The sequence below is a fragment of the Scophthalmus maximus genome, chromosome 12 (assembly GCF_022379125.1).
Source record: "Scophthalmus maximus strain ysfricsl-2021 chromosome 12, ASM2237912v1, whole genome shotgun sequence".
NCBI classification, from domain to species: domain Eukaryota; kingdom Metazoa; phylum Chordata; class Actinopteri; order Pleuronectiformes; family Scophthalmidae; genus Scophthalmus; species Scophthalmus maximus.
The window spans coordinates 11,714,357-11,730,440 of record NC_061526.1 but is presented as its reverse complement, the minus strand read 5'-3'; the positions used below and the strand labels follow the sequence as shown (position 1 = coordinate 11,730,440).

Genomic DNA, 16,084 nt, shown 5'->3' with positions numbered 1-16,084 from the left:
CACTGTCAATACTTCATGTAACTTCTGTGAATTTATTATTCTTAATTTCTATTTTTATTGGGGCAATTCGTGTATTTTAAATTTATTGTGTAAATATTGTATATATTTTTTAATGTGTGATGTGTGCTGTGTGAAACGTGCTGCTGCTACACCAGAATTCCCCAGCTTGGGATTAATAAAGTATTTATCTATCTATCTATTTTATAAATATAGTTATTCATTAAAAAAAATTCTCAACGCCTGTAAGTAATATCAATTAAAAACACGCAATTTGTATTTTGATTACAATGTGACCTTTGATTGACCTTAAATACCCTCTGACTTCATATAGGAAGGATGAAGTAACTAATTATTTCAAAAAAAATTATGTAATAAAATTCTAGAAATTATTATCATATTTTCTTAGGTAAAAGTTTTTTTTTATTAGAATAATTAATGGGATTATGTAACAAGCCTTAAAACTACTGTAGCTAGTTGACCTGCTGTCCAGAAACGCAAGCCCTTGGGGGGGCGGTTTTAGCCCCTGTCATTGGCCGACACGCCTGTCATTCTCATTTTAGTGCCCACATGATTGGTCAACGGAAACCGTCGGGTCCCGTTCTTCATCGCCGATTGGTTTGCGCCCACATCATTCTAGCGCTTTTTTTACGCCGTTGCGTTCGCCCAGAACGTGTGATGAGTAGCCAACGGTGCCAAGGAAGCAGCGCTGCTTATTTCGTTATTTCATAGCGATTAAGACCGCGGAGGCGTCCAGCTTCGAGGCTATGGGGATCCACAAATGAAGATATCAGAATACGTTTAAATGATGTCAGGTTAGCTTGCTGTTAGCGTCGGGGGACTTCTTGTTATGATTCGGCGATGTTTACCGTGAAGCCTTAACAGTCTCTGCTGAGGGCAAAGACAGTCAACCGGAGCGTGTAGCCCCTCGGCTGCACATTCGGCAGAAAAATACGAACTCAAATATTTCATTTGTTCGCCTGTGTCGCGGCTGGCGGCAAGCCAATAACTGACGCTGGAGCAGGACACGGAGGTGGGTGATACGTATTTTTTTCTTTTTTTACTTTTATGCTGCCGGGTTTTTTGTTGTTGTTTATTGCTAGTAGAACCAGCAGCTAGCTAAACACAAACACAAGCGTCGACCTGAGACAGTCTTCTGTGTAAAGAATGAAAGAGAGAGAGAGAGATATGGAAGTATGACAACAGTGAGTGTTATCTATTGTAGTCATCGTTGTCCGAGGCAGCAGTGGCGGACCTAAACCGTGTAGAGGTTTGACAGGGGGGCTGAGAAGTGTCAGCTTAGCTGTGAAACACAAGGCTAAAGATTAATACTATGGACCAGCAGGTACACACATTCTATCAAGGCTAAGGCTACACATGTAAAAGCTGTGTATGTGTGTGTGTGTGTGTGTGTGTGTATATATATATATATATATATATATATATATATATATATATATATATATATATATATATATATGTACAGCATTATCACAAAAACATATATTTCCATAAAGCCTGCACTGTTCCCATACCAAAACGTTTACATTTCTTGCTTTCAAGGTTTTTCCACGTGTGTGTGTGTGTGTGTGTGTGTGTGTGTGTGTGTGTGTGTTTGTGTGTGTGTGCCCCCATTCCTCTCTTTAGTGTCATGACTGAGCCCTTTCATTCAGGAGGGCAGGGGTTTCCTGTCCAGTCACTTACAGTACTTAAAGGGTGGAGGGTGTCTGGAGGTTTTTCACACACACACACACACGCACACATGCCACAGTCGCTGCACCGGACCGATAAACCCCGCTGTGTGGGGAAATAGTTCCACTCTGAATCTTCCTCCCTCAATTTGACTTCATTTTCAAATGTGTGCAATCAAACCTAAGGGTGTTACAGTATTTCCACACATGTAAATGCATTGAGAGTCTGACCCTCAGCAGTATTCAGATGTTGAAGTCACTTTCTGACGTGCAAGTACATCAGAAAGTGGTGCGTAAAATTTTATGAATATCTTGTGCAATATCATAACCGATTTATAAACGGCTGAAGCTGTCTGTAGCTAGCTAGCTAGCAATACCTGGTCACCTGTCAAAGATGACCAAAGGATCACAGTGCGTATTCGCAAACGTCCAAAATTCGTCCAAAACTGAGCCATCGTTTACCTCATCACATGACGTTTGTAAGGTGCACGAAGAAACTTCATGGACGATTATTTCTTTGCACTTTTTATCTATTGCCTGTTTATTTACAACCTCAACCTTCAGGGGAAAGGGGAATGACAACAAACAGTGATGGAGAGTCTCATGATTCCTAATAAGGAATTGTGCTGATGAATAGTTTCATCATTAACGCTGTTTCATCCAGAGTGTCAGTTTCCAACTTTTATGTATGGATCTCGCTCTGTCTTATCCACAAAGTGCTCTGATGTGTTGCAATTGTGATTGTTCCTCCACCACTAACATCACCAGCTGATATTACTCGTGGCACTTTTTCTGTCCTCCCATCGATTTTTTTTTTTTAAAAATTTGACATTATCCAAGACTCTGAAGAATTCCCAGGAATGCGTACTGAGAAATATCTGTGGAAATTCCACAGATTAGATCCTGGAATGAAACTCTGCAGACCATGAGCCAACAACAGACGCATTCCCTGTCCATGCTCTTGGGGTCAGAATAATTTTGTACCAATGGTCTGACGTTGGCACCTCCTCTTGGTCTGAGTTTGGGGGATCGGCTCCAGAGCTGCACTGAAATGTATAAATGGATATCTCCTGATCATTGGCATTACCCTGCTTTAAATTGAAGAGCAGACACTTTATCATCATGAAGCTGTTGCTCATTAGAAGTACAGACTTAATAATGTTTTCACTTTATTTGATAGTCCACCTGGAAAAACCTGCAACATGATGTCAGTACTGAGCAGTGCATGACATATCTTCATCTTGTTTTACACATGAAGGCATTCACGAAGTCTGCAACATGTTGATCAGTGGTGGCCCAAAAAAGACACGTTGTTGTCATGCTGTGCTCAACATTTTTGACATTGATACTGTTTTTTTGTGTTGTTTTTTTTTATCTCTGGTGCTCTAGTAATAGGCAGCTTTTCATATCTGTTAAGAAATATCATATTTCAACCCACTCAGTTAATTTAGGATACAACGTACTACTCAGCCTGTTGAAACGGTTGAATAATAATGTTTCTGGAGGGAACTCTCTGAAGTAAATAACCCTGATCATGTCATTAGAGTTCTCAATTTTTAACCGTATATGACATACACTACGAACAATAACACACATACAACCACAGTTGTACAATAAGTTGTTCTCAGCCACCACATGAGGACCGCTGTCTATGTGGGTTGAAACCCATGAGGGTTCTTCTCATTGTCGCTGCAGTACTGACTCATACTGGTGTGTCCTCTTGTATTTAAAGCAAAGCCTGTGTACGTTTGCTGAAAACCACTGCAACACTGTTACCAAAAGGAGCAGTAAGACCAGAAAGTGGCATAGTGATCATTATCCGCACATTCTCGTGAACATTCTTGTGAAAATGGGCAGTGCCACTTAGTTTGTGCTGAGAGAGGAAACATGCTTTCTGCATGGGTTAATGCTAAAGCTTCCCAATTGTTAGTAGAAGCAGTGACTGGACTGATATGCGTTTTTTTTGTTTTCTTTTTCTAATAGGATAGTATGGCCATGACGGAAGGGACTGCAGCTACCCTCCCCATGAGCAACCACACCCGAGAGAGGGTGACTGTGGCCAAGCTGACACTGGAGAACTTCTACAGCACCCTGCTCACCCAGCACGAGGAGCGCGAGATGAGGTCAAACCGTTCCTACACTGATTCTGAAACCCTCCGCACTCTATTCACGCAAATGCATAGAAATACACCTGAGGACCGAGTCCTCTGCAGCGGCCCGGGTTCGATTCCAACCTGCCGCCCTTTGCTGCATTTTGTCCCCAGTTTAGCTCTTTGTTGTTAATGATGATTGTACTGCACTTGATGGGGGACCTAAAGTCCTGACTCGTAGCGCCGTTCGCTAGCCCGTCTCTTAGCTTGTCGTCGAGTGATGCTTACAAACTGCACACAGTGTTGTGTGGTGCGGTCTGCACCATTCTTTTTCTTTTTGGTTTACAGAACCTGGGTTGAGCTGAAAACCCGGATTTTTTTTCGGCGCACACACAGAACCGACAGCTAGCGTACCCTGAGGAAATATCCGCAAATTTTTACAAGTGTATTGCTTTAGAATCTCTTACAGCCCCTTAAGGCTGAAAACGCCACAACAATAACTAAAAGAAACACACCCAACTCGTTGCATCTTTTGCTCTTCATCAGGAATAATCCAGGCTATACTGTGTCCATTTGCAAAAACAAATTATTTATTCCGCTTAACTTTTTACTCTGGAACATTTAACCTTTAACATTTCCGTCGTGCTGTACAGGTTGTTCAAGACCGTTACCACACTGCAGCCAGTTAACTCGGTTACTCCGCGTGTAAATGTAGCCGTCGTTTAAAGCATCAAATATCACTCCATCCTCCGCTGGGAAAAGGTAACAATGCAGAGGTGTTTCATCTCTGGTGTGAACACAACAAAAAGGGGCATCTCGTAGTCTGCCTCTCATGTTCTCATGTTACGTGAGAGTTGATCTCTTGTCCAGGTAACACAGATCGTTTGGCCTCAGATGACTTCCTACTTACTTTATAAACTTAGAGGGGTTTCATTTTCAGGGTCTGGCACGCTGGAGGTCACCTGATCCCTTCTTGCATGTTTCCACTCCAAAATGTCAAATGTATATATCTTTATTTTTTGCAGGTATTTTCAGATTTGTATACCTTATACATGACTTTTTTTTTCAATTGTAGGCAGAAAAAGTTGGAGAAGGCAATGGAAGATGAGGGTTTACCAGATGAGGAGGTACAGTATATTTTTAAAATTTATTCTCACTACAAATGTCAAGGTTTATTTTTTTCCTTCTTTAATTATCAACTTCTTTAAATCACTGAGTCTCTCTGGGCTTTGCAGAAAGTAATGCGTCGCTCCCAGCACGCCCGCAAGGAGACTGAGTTCTTGCGGCTGAAGAGGACGCGACTGGGCCTGGATGACTTTGAGTCTCTGAAAGTTATCGGACGAGGAGCTTTTGGAGAGGTACATAAAAAAAAAAAGAGTGGAAAAGCTGAAAAGGTGTTAAAAAGTCAAGCGTAGGCCAATCAGGAGGAGTGTGTGGTTTCAGTGGTTCTCACCTACACCATTTCTATGCACTTTCACCACAGGGTTACCACAGTATTGATATCATTTTCTGTGCGTTGTAGTTACGGTTTTGTAAATATCTGCATGCATTGCTGCCTTCAAACAAAGCTAAAGACCAATGGCCTTTGCTCTCAGGGCCCCGACCCTCTGGAATAGTTTACCTGCTGAACTGAGGAAATCATCCCTTTAAAATTCTCTTTGACTGAATGGCTGGTTTCTTTCATCCTTTTCTTTTACCATTAATTTGAACTGTTTCATGGTCTTTATCGCTTGTTGCCTTTAATATTTGTCTTTTAATTCACAGTCCTTGCCATTTTAACTGTGATGTCATGTCCTCCAGGTGCGTCTGGTGCAGAAAAAGGACACGGGGCACATCTACGCCATGAAGATTTTGAGGAAAGCAGACATGCTGGAAAAGGAACAGGTAAAGCATTTGTCAGCACAGACAAGCTGCCGTCCGTCGCCGCCGCTGCTGCAGTCGTTGTGTTTGTATTCTAAGGGTCTAAGGTTGTCTACCCTTCCCCCTGCAGGTCGCTCATATCCGAGCAGAGAGGGATATTCTAGTGGAGGCAGACGGCGCCTGGGTGGTCAAGATGTTCTACAGCTTCCAGGACAAGAGGAACCTTTACCTCATCATGGAGTTCCTGCCCGGAGGTTTGACCTGCACTTCTTCACTACCAGTTAAAACGTTTTAGAACACCTCAATATATCCAGTTGTTACTGAAATGTACATAGTCTAATGTCTCAGTGTAATTTTAAATAAAAAGCTTAGAACAAATAAATATTAGAAAAGGAATCACGCAATCTTAAATCCTAAATTAAATCTGACTTTTTGATGCATCAAGCTGCTGAACAGGCTACCGACGTCCTTTCTACACTGGAAATCCAATATTGTTCTGAAAGTTCATCTCAATGCTGCTGCTGAAGTTCCCACATATGTGTCGCCCATGTAGTCTTGCTTTGCTTTCGCCTCGTGTCCAGCTCCATGAGGTTTAAGTCTGGAGACTGTGTTGCTCTCCATCATGTGACGCCTCAGTCAGGTTCCTCTCGTCCAAAGTGTTGGCTCATTATCTCTCTGTAGGAACCAGTCCATCTATCTTTGTCACCTTCTTGTTCTCACCATCCTGACAATGTTATGCACAGTAGTGTCCTTATTGTAGGGTGCAGTCACAGTTTGTTCCCACACCTGTAGGAACAATTTGTATAAGCTGCTGGAAAGCTGAATGTAAACAAGTTTGTTCATCCCTAAAAAAGGCCTTTTTTTTATTTACATGATTTTTGTTCAGTCTTTTGTGACTTAAACCTTTTTTATTTTATTTTTACTTTGGGTAGTTTTCTGCTTTTTACTATTCAAGCTTATTCACCGGACATGAATTGCTTAAGTTTCAATAAAACTGGGAAAACAGGGAACATTGAGACAAAAAATATTTTATCAAGGTTGCAGTTCTCATCAAACAAAAGCAGAATGATCACAGAAGAAAAATCCCAACAATAACAAGATATTTTCGTTATCATTTTTAGTCAGTGTTTTCTCTTAGTCCTTTTAGCCACAATGAGTTGTGCTAATGAGTTGATTGTTCTTTTTATTAATGACCAGGTGTTGCGTGTTTAGAACAGAATATACTGTACGCTGACCTGTGTCATAAATCATTGTTCAACAAGTAATTTATTGGTTGAAAATGTATGACCTCTGACCTTGTTGCCAGGTGACATGATGACCCTGCTGATGAAGAAGGACACTCTGTCAGAAGAGGCCACGCAGTTCTACATCGCAGAGACAGTGTTGGCCATTGACTCCATCCACCAGCTGGGCTTCATCCACAGGGACATCAAACCTGACAACCTGCTGCTGGACTCTAGGGTGAGACCCCCCCCCCCCCCCCCCCCCCCCCCCCACACACACACACACCTACACGCTTATGGACAGACACCCAGATGCCTTGTTATGTGGCCAATATTTTAGCAATCTCAATCTGTGTGTGCCTAATCAAATTTGTGTGTCTGTAAACAAATCCGAAAATGCATGTATAGATCTGTGAATGTGTATATAAATGTGTACATGGATAGTAATGGCTGAAAATGTATTGCTCAAACAGCTGGAAATATAGACAAGTCATCGTTTTCAACTCAAGCAGACCGTCGTTTTTACACGTGATTTTTGCGACACTTCTGTCCTGGCAGATCCGTCTGCGTCCACAGTTATTTTTTTTACCCTGAGCTAAGGTAAGGCAAGCGAGGCTGCAATTCCTCCTCACTTTTCTAATGCTCGAGTAAATGACATGATGTTACACAGTCTTGCGCAATAGGTGGCGGTATGCACTTTTAAAATAGTTAGCAATCTGCCATTTTCCTGTGTTTACTACTAAAAATTGCCCTGTACCCAACTTCCCCTGAATTCCTCTCTAACATTACTCTAATGCCCAGCAGCGCTCCCTTATTCGCATTTACAAAATGCATTCGAAAAGTGATGAGAAATCTACACATTCACAGATCTATACACGCATTTGAAGATTTTTATTACAGACACAAATTTGATCACGCACACACAGATTGCTAGCCTATACTCGAATACGTATTGGTCTAGAACCTCTCGGTTCATTTTAGATTCCCAAGAGGCTTTACCAACGGTCGCAGACCAATCATGTAGAGCGATGCGAAAATGTCAACAGACTAGATCAGAGATAGTCTGTAATAATGATTCCACAATGTCTGTAAACCAGTGTTGCCGTCTTTGTGGGAGAAATTTGAAAATATCGGGTACTTTGAGTCAAATGCTCATTCGTTAGCGGCAGCCTTGGTTGTTTACAAAATTCGCTTCCGTCCGTGTCGTGGTATAAACCCCGCCCATTATCAGATAGTCCGTTATGATTGGACCGGCAAGTTTTCTGCCGGGGGAAATCAGTTCTCAATGGAGGGGATCCAGACCGTATTCTGGCAGAGTATTTAAATGAGCTCCCAGAATTCGTCTGGGTCCCAGGCTAACGGAATGAGATACCGTTACACAAATCTCCACACAGACGCACAAATAATATTGCTGCAATATTGGCCCCATGGCTGGTAAAGCATGAGGACTTCCTGCAGATGATGTCTCAAACGTCTCTTCGCTCACAGGGTCACGTGAAGCTGTCAGACTTTGGTCTGTGCACGGGACTGAAGAAGGCTCATCGCACAGAATTTTACAGGAACCTGACGCACAACCCACCCAGTGATTTCTGTGAGTTCAACATCACCCACGATTTACAGTCGAGCACTAATGTGACCAGATCAAAAAAACAGATGTATATTATTGGACATTGTAAGAAATTGTTGGGAGATGCTGCTTCGATCTCTTTCACAAACATGTACTGTAACTATTGGAGCCTGTTACTGTGTCCTTTGCTGCAGCTTTTCAAAATATGAACTCCAAGAGGAAAGCAGAAACCTGGAAGAAGAACCGCAGGCAGCTGGTAAGAGTTTGGCGTTTTACTGGCACTGGTATTCCTGAGAAACTGAATGTGATGAAGCACACAGATAGGCATGGTGACGTGGAAGACCTTGGTACATATCAATCAACATGTGTTAGTTTTTTCAACCAAGTATTGTTATAGTCCCAGTAAAGAGCATCTTTAATGACAAAACAACTTTTTAAATTGCTTTAATATAGAAAAGTATATTCTTTACATTAACGAAATGAGAATTGCTACATCATCAGTCCTTTCTATGTGTGACTTTCAGGCTTATTCCACTGTGGGAACGCCCGACTACATTGCTCCTGAGGTCTTCATGCAGACGGGCTACAACAAGCTGTGTGACTGGTGGTCTCTGGGTGTCATCATGTATGAAATGCTCATTGGTAAGCATGCATGCGTTTGTATGTGATTTTGAATAAAATAAAATGAGCAGGAATTGGCATCATTTCCAAATTAATTAAAAATGACACTGTAGATGGCACAAATCATTTAGACTGTACTGTACAATACAAGCAAGGCTCTGTGCCTTCATCAAATGACAGTTGATAATGAGCAAAATTAGCTTTTAGCACCACCAGCTTTTCCCCAAAATCCTTGTTGGTTCTGTCCAGGTTATCCACCCTTCTGCTCGGAGACACCGCAGGAGACGTACAGGAAGGTGATGAACTGGAAGGAAACCCTTGTCTTCCCACCTGAAGTGCCCATCTCGGAGAGGGCCAAAGACTTGATATTAAAGTACGTACGGGTGCCTTTTTTGTTTGAAGACGAACCCCTTAACAAACTCCCAGAAAAACCAATATGTTGGTATGTTGGTATGTTGGCTGTATGTTTCCGAGGTTCGGCGCAGAACACACACTTTCAGTGTCAGTTTCCCCCCCTGCTAGTCGAGCGAGCTACAGAGTGAATGCAGAGAGGGATCGGCGTTAACGTGATAATTCCAAATGATAATTCCGCTGTGTGTGTGTTTCAGGTATTGCACTGACGCTGAGAACAGAGTTGGTGCTGTGAGTGTGGAGGAGATCAAGAGTCATCAGTTTTTTGAGTCGGTGGACTGGGAGCACATCAGGTACGGGAAGCATTTTTTTTTTTACCTTCTGCTCTCCAAGAAGTACTTCCGTCCTCCTCAGCCTGTCCATGATTCCCTCTGTGTTGAGTCCACAGGGAGCGGCCGGCAGCCATCTCCATTGAAATCAAGAGCATTGACGATACCTCCAACTTTGATGACTTCCCTGAATCGGATATCCTTCAGCCAGGTTTGTCTTATGAAGTATTCTACTGGCTGAACTGCAGGGACAAAAACTTCATTAAAGCCCCAGGGTGTAATTTTTGCACTTTTCTGGCGGCATCTGGTGGTGAAGTTGCAAACCGCAACCAACTGAGAACTCGACAGGGGACACATTATGGTGGTGCTCCGCTAATTCCATTTCTGGTTTCCAGCAGCGCTGGAAATTTAACGCGAATGCGCCGTATTCTGGACCGTTTTTTCTGCAACCGTATTTAATGATGCGTTTCATTATACCCCGGAACTCTGACCCCGAAAGTTGGGGTGGTGATTTTTGTCCGACCTCCCGAGTCGCATGTTTGCAACACGACGTAGCAAACATGGCGACTTACACGGAGATCCAGTCCACCTAATGTTACTCTATTTAACTCATTAAAAGTTGATGAATTATCATCGGTTCTTTGATGCAAGTGATTATACATGTATGAACACATAGTTATTGACAATATATTCAATTTCTGTGAATAAGTTCTTCTAAATATTACACACTGTAGCTTTAAGAACACTAGTCTTGGTTAGTAATGGTAAATGGACTGTATTTATATAGTTCTTTTCTAGTCATATAGACCACTCAAAGCGCTTTACAGGAAAGTCACATTCACACACATTGATACAGCGCTGCTATTTACCACGCATTTTTCTGTCACATTCATACACTGTCAGAAGAGCCGTCAGAGGCAAGATAGGGTTAAGTGTCTTGTCCAAGGACACAACAGCATGTGTACTGGCGGAAGCTGGGATCGAAGGTTGGCGGACGAACGACTCTACGTCCTGAGCCACAGAATTTATTGAGCCCCACAAAGGGAATCATTTTAACATTTAATGCAAGTTCTGAGAAACCCCAGCTTATTATAATGGCTTTAAATCATTGTACTGGCCTGTCATTTACATTGCATTCTTTACAAGTAGAAATTACAATCAAATAATCTCTTCTTTCTTTTTCTTTTTGTGTTTGTGAACAGCCAATTCGACAGAGCCAGACTTCAAGTCCAAGGACTGGGTATTCCTCAACTACACGTACAAGCGTTTCGAGGGTCTGACTCAGCGAGGCACCATCCCCATATACATGAAGGCAGGGAAGGCCTGACGGGCTCAACAGGGAGACTTGCGTTGTAGAGGAGAAAGGAAAAAAAAAAAAAAAAAAAGACGTTTACGGACACAGGGTCGGGCCCTGGAGCCCTGCTGGTGCTGAAGGCTGAGCTGTCAGTCAGCCTCTCAGTCTGAATTTAACCTTCATCGCGACTCATTTAGGTCTGCTCAGCCACCGCGAGAACTCCCAAAAGCATTACCGCATTACCTCGGTTGTTTATATCGTATTCCTGTGCTGTCTTTTAGCCATAGCTCTCAGGCCACCTCACTAAGTAGGACACTAATTGAGCATATCTGCATGTTCGGCGGCACATTGCTTTTTGGAGAGATTTTTTTTTCACTGCCTAAAGGCAGTAAAACGGTGAGGCTTGAAGACGAATCACTGCTTCAACATCTTTGCATCGATATACATTTTTACACTGGTGGTTAAATTGGCTTACGATGCAAAGAATTCCTGATACCGAAGACATGCTCTATACACTGTAGTCAAACTCTGGATTATTGGTGAGAACCCTTCGCTCGTCCTCACCCACCTGCTGTTCATAGATTTAAAGGATAGTTCCAGCATGATTTCTAGTGTTTTTTTTTTACTACTGCTCCAGTTCACAAAAGCTTCAGTTTATTGGACAGAGGCATCTTGACTGGGTTGTGGTTGTCAGGATGTGGAGGCTGATGCAACCTTCAGCTTCAGCTTCCATGTCAGGACATACTGGCAGTGCGACTTCTTTCTTTGTTTGGAACATGCTAGTCTGCAAATGCTAGTTGATGCCACTGAAAACTCAGCTGTCAGTAGGGACAGCTCAATAACTATAGGATGTGTTGCCATGAAATTTGATAGTGACATTTTAATTTTAATAATCTTGCTGTCATGAACATTTCATCAGCCACCATCATTGACAACACCTCTAAAAGTGATTGTGTGTTCACACTGGACGCAAATCTTTCGCATCGCTTTGCTCGCACGAGTTGTGCTAACTCGCGTCATCAGACAAAGACAGACACACTTCCTCGTTGCCTTTCTGCCAAGCCCTCACCTTCTTCACCCAGTCACGATGCAAATAGCAACCCAGTCTGGCTGCACACACACAGCGACAGTAGTGATCCTCCATCCCTGATACAATGACAGGACGTCTGACGACAGTGAAGGAGGGTGGATCTCGACGCTAATTGGCTATCGCGTCAAAGCGTCACGCAAATATTTTGCTGAAGTTCAAACATTTAGAAAAATATCGAGCGGCCCGAAGTGACTAACGACAATTTCTCACAATCCGCGTCGCACCACTCAATGAAGCGAAATTTGCGTCTTGCCGCGTCTTTGCATTGACTTGTATGTTATCTACTCACGCAAATAATTCGCGACGCGTCCGGTGTGAAAGCAACATTAGGGTATTCAGCTTCTGCTGTGCCTGGCTATTTTGCTTATGTACTAATTATCAAATGTTAGCAAGCCCTTACACTAGACTATTGTGCTGAACATGGTGAACATTGCACTTGCAAAGCATCACATACTGTGTTGAGGTAAGCATTTAGCCCAAGGGCACCACTGTGTCACAGACGGCTACTGTAGCAGGATCTACGAATGAGGTCGGACAGGAAGTGGGTGGAAAGATTTTGTCACAGTCGTGACACGTCACAGGTGTGTAATTGAGATAAAATTGAAGGCAGAGTTCAACGGTGCGCGTGGCTCTACCCACGGGTGGTGAGTAATTCAGTAATGAAGACTGAGTGCTCATTTAATAATGTGGTAATTATTGTCAACATGTTGACGGGCGTGGCAGCTGGTTGATCCCATCACACAATGTCTCTAGTTAGGGTTGGTTTGGCCTAATAATACATCTACAACATTCATTTTTCTCCATGCGGCTTTGAAGTGACTGAAGCTCAGTGAGTGAGTGTTTTTTTAGAAAGGATTTAAAAATTGTTGAAATGATACAGAATATAATACAAACAAGTGAAAACTAAAATCATGCTGGAATCATCCTTTAACCCTCATGGTGGTGACACTCTCTGTGTCAGCTCAGTGGGCGAAACTCCTCCTGCGGTGTTGCTTTTCTCACACAGAGGAACAACTTGTTGCCAAGAAACACCTGAATGCAGTTCACCCTGCGCTCGACATCCGTTTGATCTTTCACATCGCCTAACAAACTGCTGCAGTGTGTCACTTCACTTTGGAGCCAGTTGTTTAGTTTCGACCAGTGCTTCAGTTATTGATATTTCCCCTGATTATAATTCCAATCACTCGGGACAGCCGATCGCTTCCTCCTTAGACGGACATAACATGCAAAGTGCCTTTTTATATATATATATATTTATTTAACCACATCTTTTAGAGATGTAATGAGAAACTAATTAGAAGTAAGAAACAATAATAAGGTTTAGTGAAAAATATCGACGAGAGACAGAACAGCAAGAGAATGAAAAGTTATTCAGCGTTCTAAGTCTGCTTGTAAGAAAAGTTCCTCTCTCTGAGGACACATAAAGGTCTGGTGTGTCCGTCATGTTTATTATACTTAGAGTGATAAAACCTGTGAGTTGAGAGAAGTGATAAAACAGAGTGATAAAACAAAGGCAGTATAGACAAAAGCTTATTTTTATCGGTTAGAGAGGGGATCATAAAAATCTACTGCGTCAAGGCAAACGCATCGAACAAATGGTCTTTGTTTGGCAAGTGAAAAAAAACGAAGAGAAACTAGGTAAGAACACATTAATGTCGTGGATATGTTAGATACGTGTATGATGTTTTTACTTTGAGGTTTCTAAATGTCTGAGTTGATATTAATTAGGTTTCCATTCATACTTTTTTCTTTTAAAGCCTCGAAAGTATAGGCCTCTCTTTCTCAAAGAAGGGAATCATCACATCCGCTCGGAGTTGTCACCAATCACAGCGCTAGAAAAAAAATAGTTACCAAAGAACTTTGATCGTCACACGTCGTGATCTGAACACGCGTTCAGGTGTAGCCGTCGCTTGACTGCACTTAACTTCAAACTACCTTTTAGATAATAAAAAAAAAACTGTTTTCCATTTAATTTGCTATTATTGTTTCGACACTGTCAGAAAGTGAGTGTTACCAAGACGGACGTTTGTCAGTCGGCGCGTCCTTTAAGTGTCAAGATGCGAGATAAGCTGTAAGTGTACATGGAGGGACAGGAAATACATGAACTAAGTTTAGCTGTAGCCATAACAGGCATCTCACATTGGACCATCTGTGCTGCTATTTTAGAGGAACTGATGGAGGAAGTAAGTGTTTGAAATATTAGTGTTTTATTATAATACACCTACCCCAGCCTCTTGCCTTTTTAAAAAAAAAATATATATCTTTAACCTTAACTCATCCAGGAACATTATTTATTATTCCTCATGTTTATCTTGAAGGTGATTTCAAGAATTAGATTTTGTGCTTACGCTCAGTGAAATCAGAAAATGTCTGGGGGGGAAATAAATGCAAACCAATCTGGATCATATCAGAAAGACAACCTGGTTCAGACTGATCGGTGCCATATCCCGTGATAAAAATCCAAATGTCTGGGTTGAACCCAAAAACAAATGACCAGGCTGCAGAAAGCTTTGGCCTGACATCAGTACAAGTAGCAGGACAGATGCACGATGGGGGATTTTGCTGATGGCTACCGCTTCAGGGTTCACGGCCGTGTCTAATCATTGGAGTACACGGACACTAACTGCTGTATCCAGAGCCTCTTCAGTTTCAGAGCCGGACTGTTACCATTGTTCGTGCGCGATTGTGTGATGAAGCTACAGGTGACAAAAAAAAGGGAAGAAATTTTCATGAAGTAGATACTCTGTGCTTCTCGTTGTGGTGTCAAACTCATGTTCTGTGCTTGTAATAGAGAAATTATTACACTTTTGTTGTTATCACAAGTCTGTGTGCAGAAAAAGTATACAAGATGACTTGAACTCCATTGCTGTGACACTTTATCCAAGAGGAGCTAAATTATTGTGACTTCATTATTTCCACAAGGTTGAGAAGAGTTCCGGGATCTGGAAAAACAGTGTTCGACGATTCATCTGTGAACGACCAAACCAGCTTTCTGACTCTCCCAATGTGTCGTTGGTCGTATTAACATCACAGAATCTGTCATGAACGGATGTTCAGAGAATACATTTACCCAACTCAAAGAGCAAGGATGATGTACATATCCTTTAAATAAAAAATTAAAAAGCCAGTGACACCAAAGTCAAATATAAAAGCAAATGAATGGTTCATTCCCATATAGCCTCTAGTTTCAGGCGTAAATAGTCAACCTTTCTGCCTCGGGAACCTCATATGCGCAGTGACTTGGCTCATCATTTTGAATCCCCCTCCCCCCCACGAATTGTGAAAGGGTTTAAAAACCCTCTCTGCAGGCCAGGACGATGTTGTGAGGTGTTTTAGTGTAACGACGTGTACATATTGTGGTAGACAATGAAGGAGGGAGGGCTCATTAATATATTCATTCACACTGGTGATTTTTTATGTAGATAAAATGCTTAAAATGATAATAAAAAAAATTAAACACTTAAAGTTTTAGGTATCTTTTTTTATTGAGGGAGGGAGGGAGGCAGGAGGGTCTTAAACACGGCTGGATGGTGCTGTAAATGAAGACCAGAGAGAGAGAGACACTACTGTACAGTATATACTAAATTGGAGCTGATATTTTTTTATTAGTGTCATTCTTTTCAATACATGAACGGCATTGTTTCTTTTGATCAAACTTCTACTACATAACTTTTAAATTGCCACCCTTTTTTATGTGTCAACTAATCCAAAAATTTATCAATGAAGATTTTTTTTTATCCCTCCTCCTCAGGGCACCAATGTGTCATCTTGCTACAACTATGCCGAGTTGGCCGCTAGGGGGAGCGCTTAATACGCATCAGTGCATCATCCAGCTGATCATGAATGGACACTTGTGGCTCGTGGGTGCACAGCTGTTCTCACGTCAAAACCTTTCTGTCAAGTTTGATTGATGATTTCTATTACATGATTACATGCGCATGTCTGCTTAAAAAAGAAATAATCTTTAAAAA

General features: G+C 41.9%; 1 protein-coding gene across 1 annotated transcript; it reads left to right on the top strand.

The window, feature by feature from the left end:
• Window positions 1-658: 658 nt before the first annotated feature.
• On the top strand, window positions 659-15,578 carry LOC118290250 (serine/threonine-protein kinase 38-like). The gene is made up of 14 exons (XM_035617794.2): window positions 659-1,030; window positions 3,672-3,811; window positions 4,854-4,905; window positions 5,014-5,136; window positions 5,579-5,662; window positions 5,769-5,892; window positions 6,945-7,099; window positions 8,350-8,452; window positions 8,623-8,684; window positions 8,953-9,070; window positions 9,299-9,422; window positions 9,658-9,753; window positions 9,849-9,940; window positions 10,932-15,578. Exons 2-14 carry the CDS (start codon window positions 3,678-3,680, stop codon window positions 11,054-11,056), a joined length of 1,392 nt encoding a protein of 463 aa, XP_035473687.1. The 5' UTR covers window positions 659-1,030; window positions 3,672-3,677; the 3' UTR covers window positions 11,057-15,578.
• Window positions 15,579-16,084: the final 506 nt, after the last annotated feature.

Coding starts and splice junctions, on each gene's coding strand:
- LOC118290250 (XM_035617794.2), top strand. CDS start 3,678: ATGGCCATGACGGAAGGGACTGCAGCTACCCTCCCCATGAGCAACCAC. Junction 7,100..8,349: donor ACCTGCTGCTGGACTCTAGG/GTGAGACCCCCC, acceptor CTTCGCTCACAG/GGTCACGTGAAGCTGTCAGA. Junction 9,754..9,848: donor GTGGACTGGGAGCACATCAG/GTACGGGAAGCA, acceptor TTGAGTCCACAG/GGAGCGGCCGGCAGCCATCT.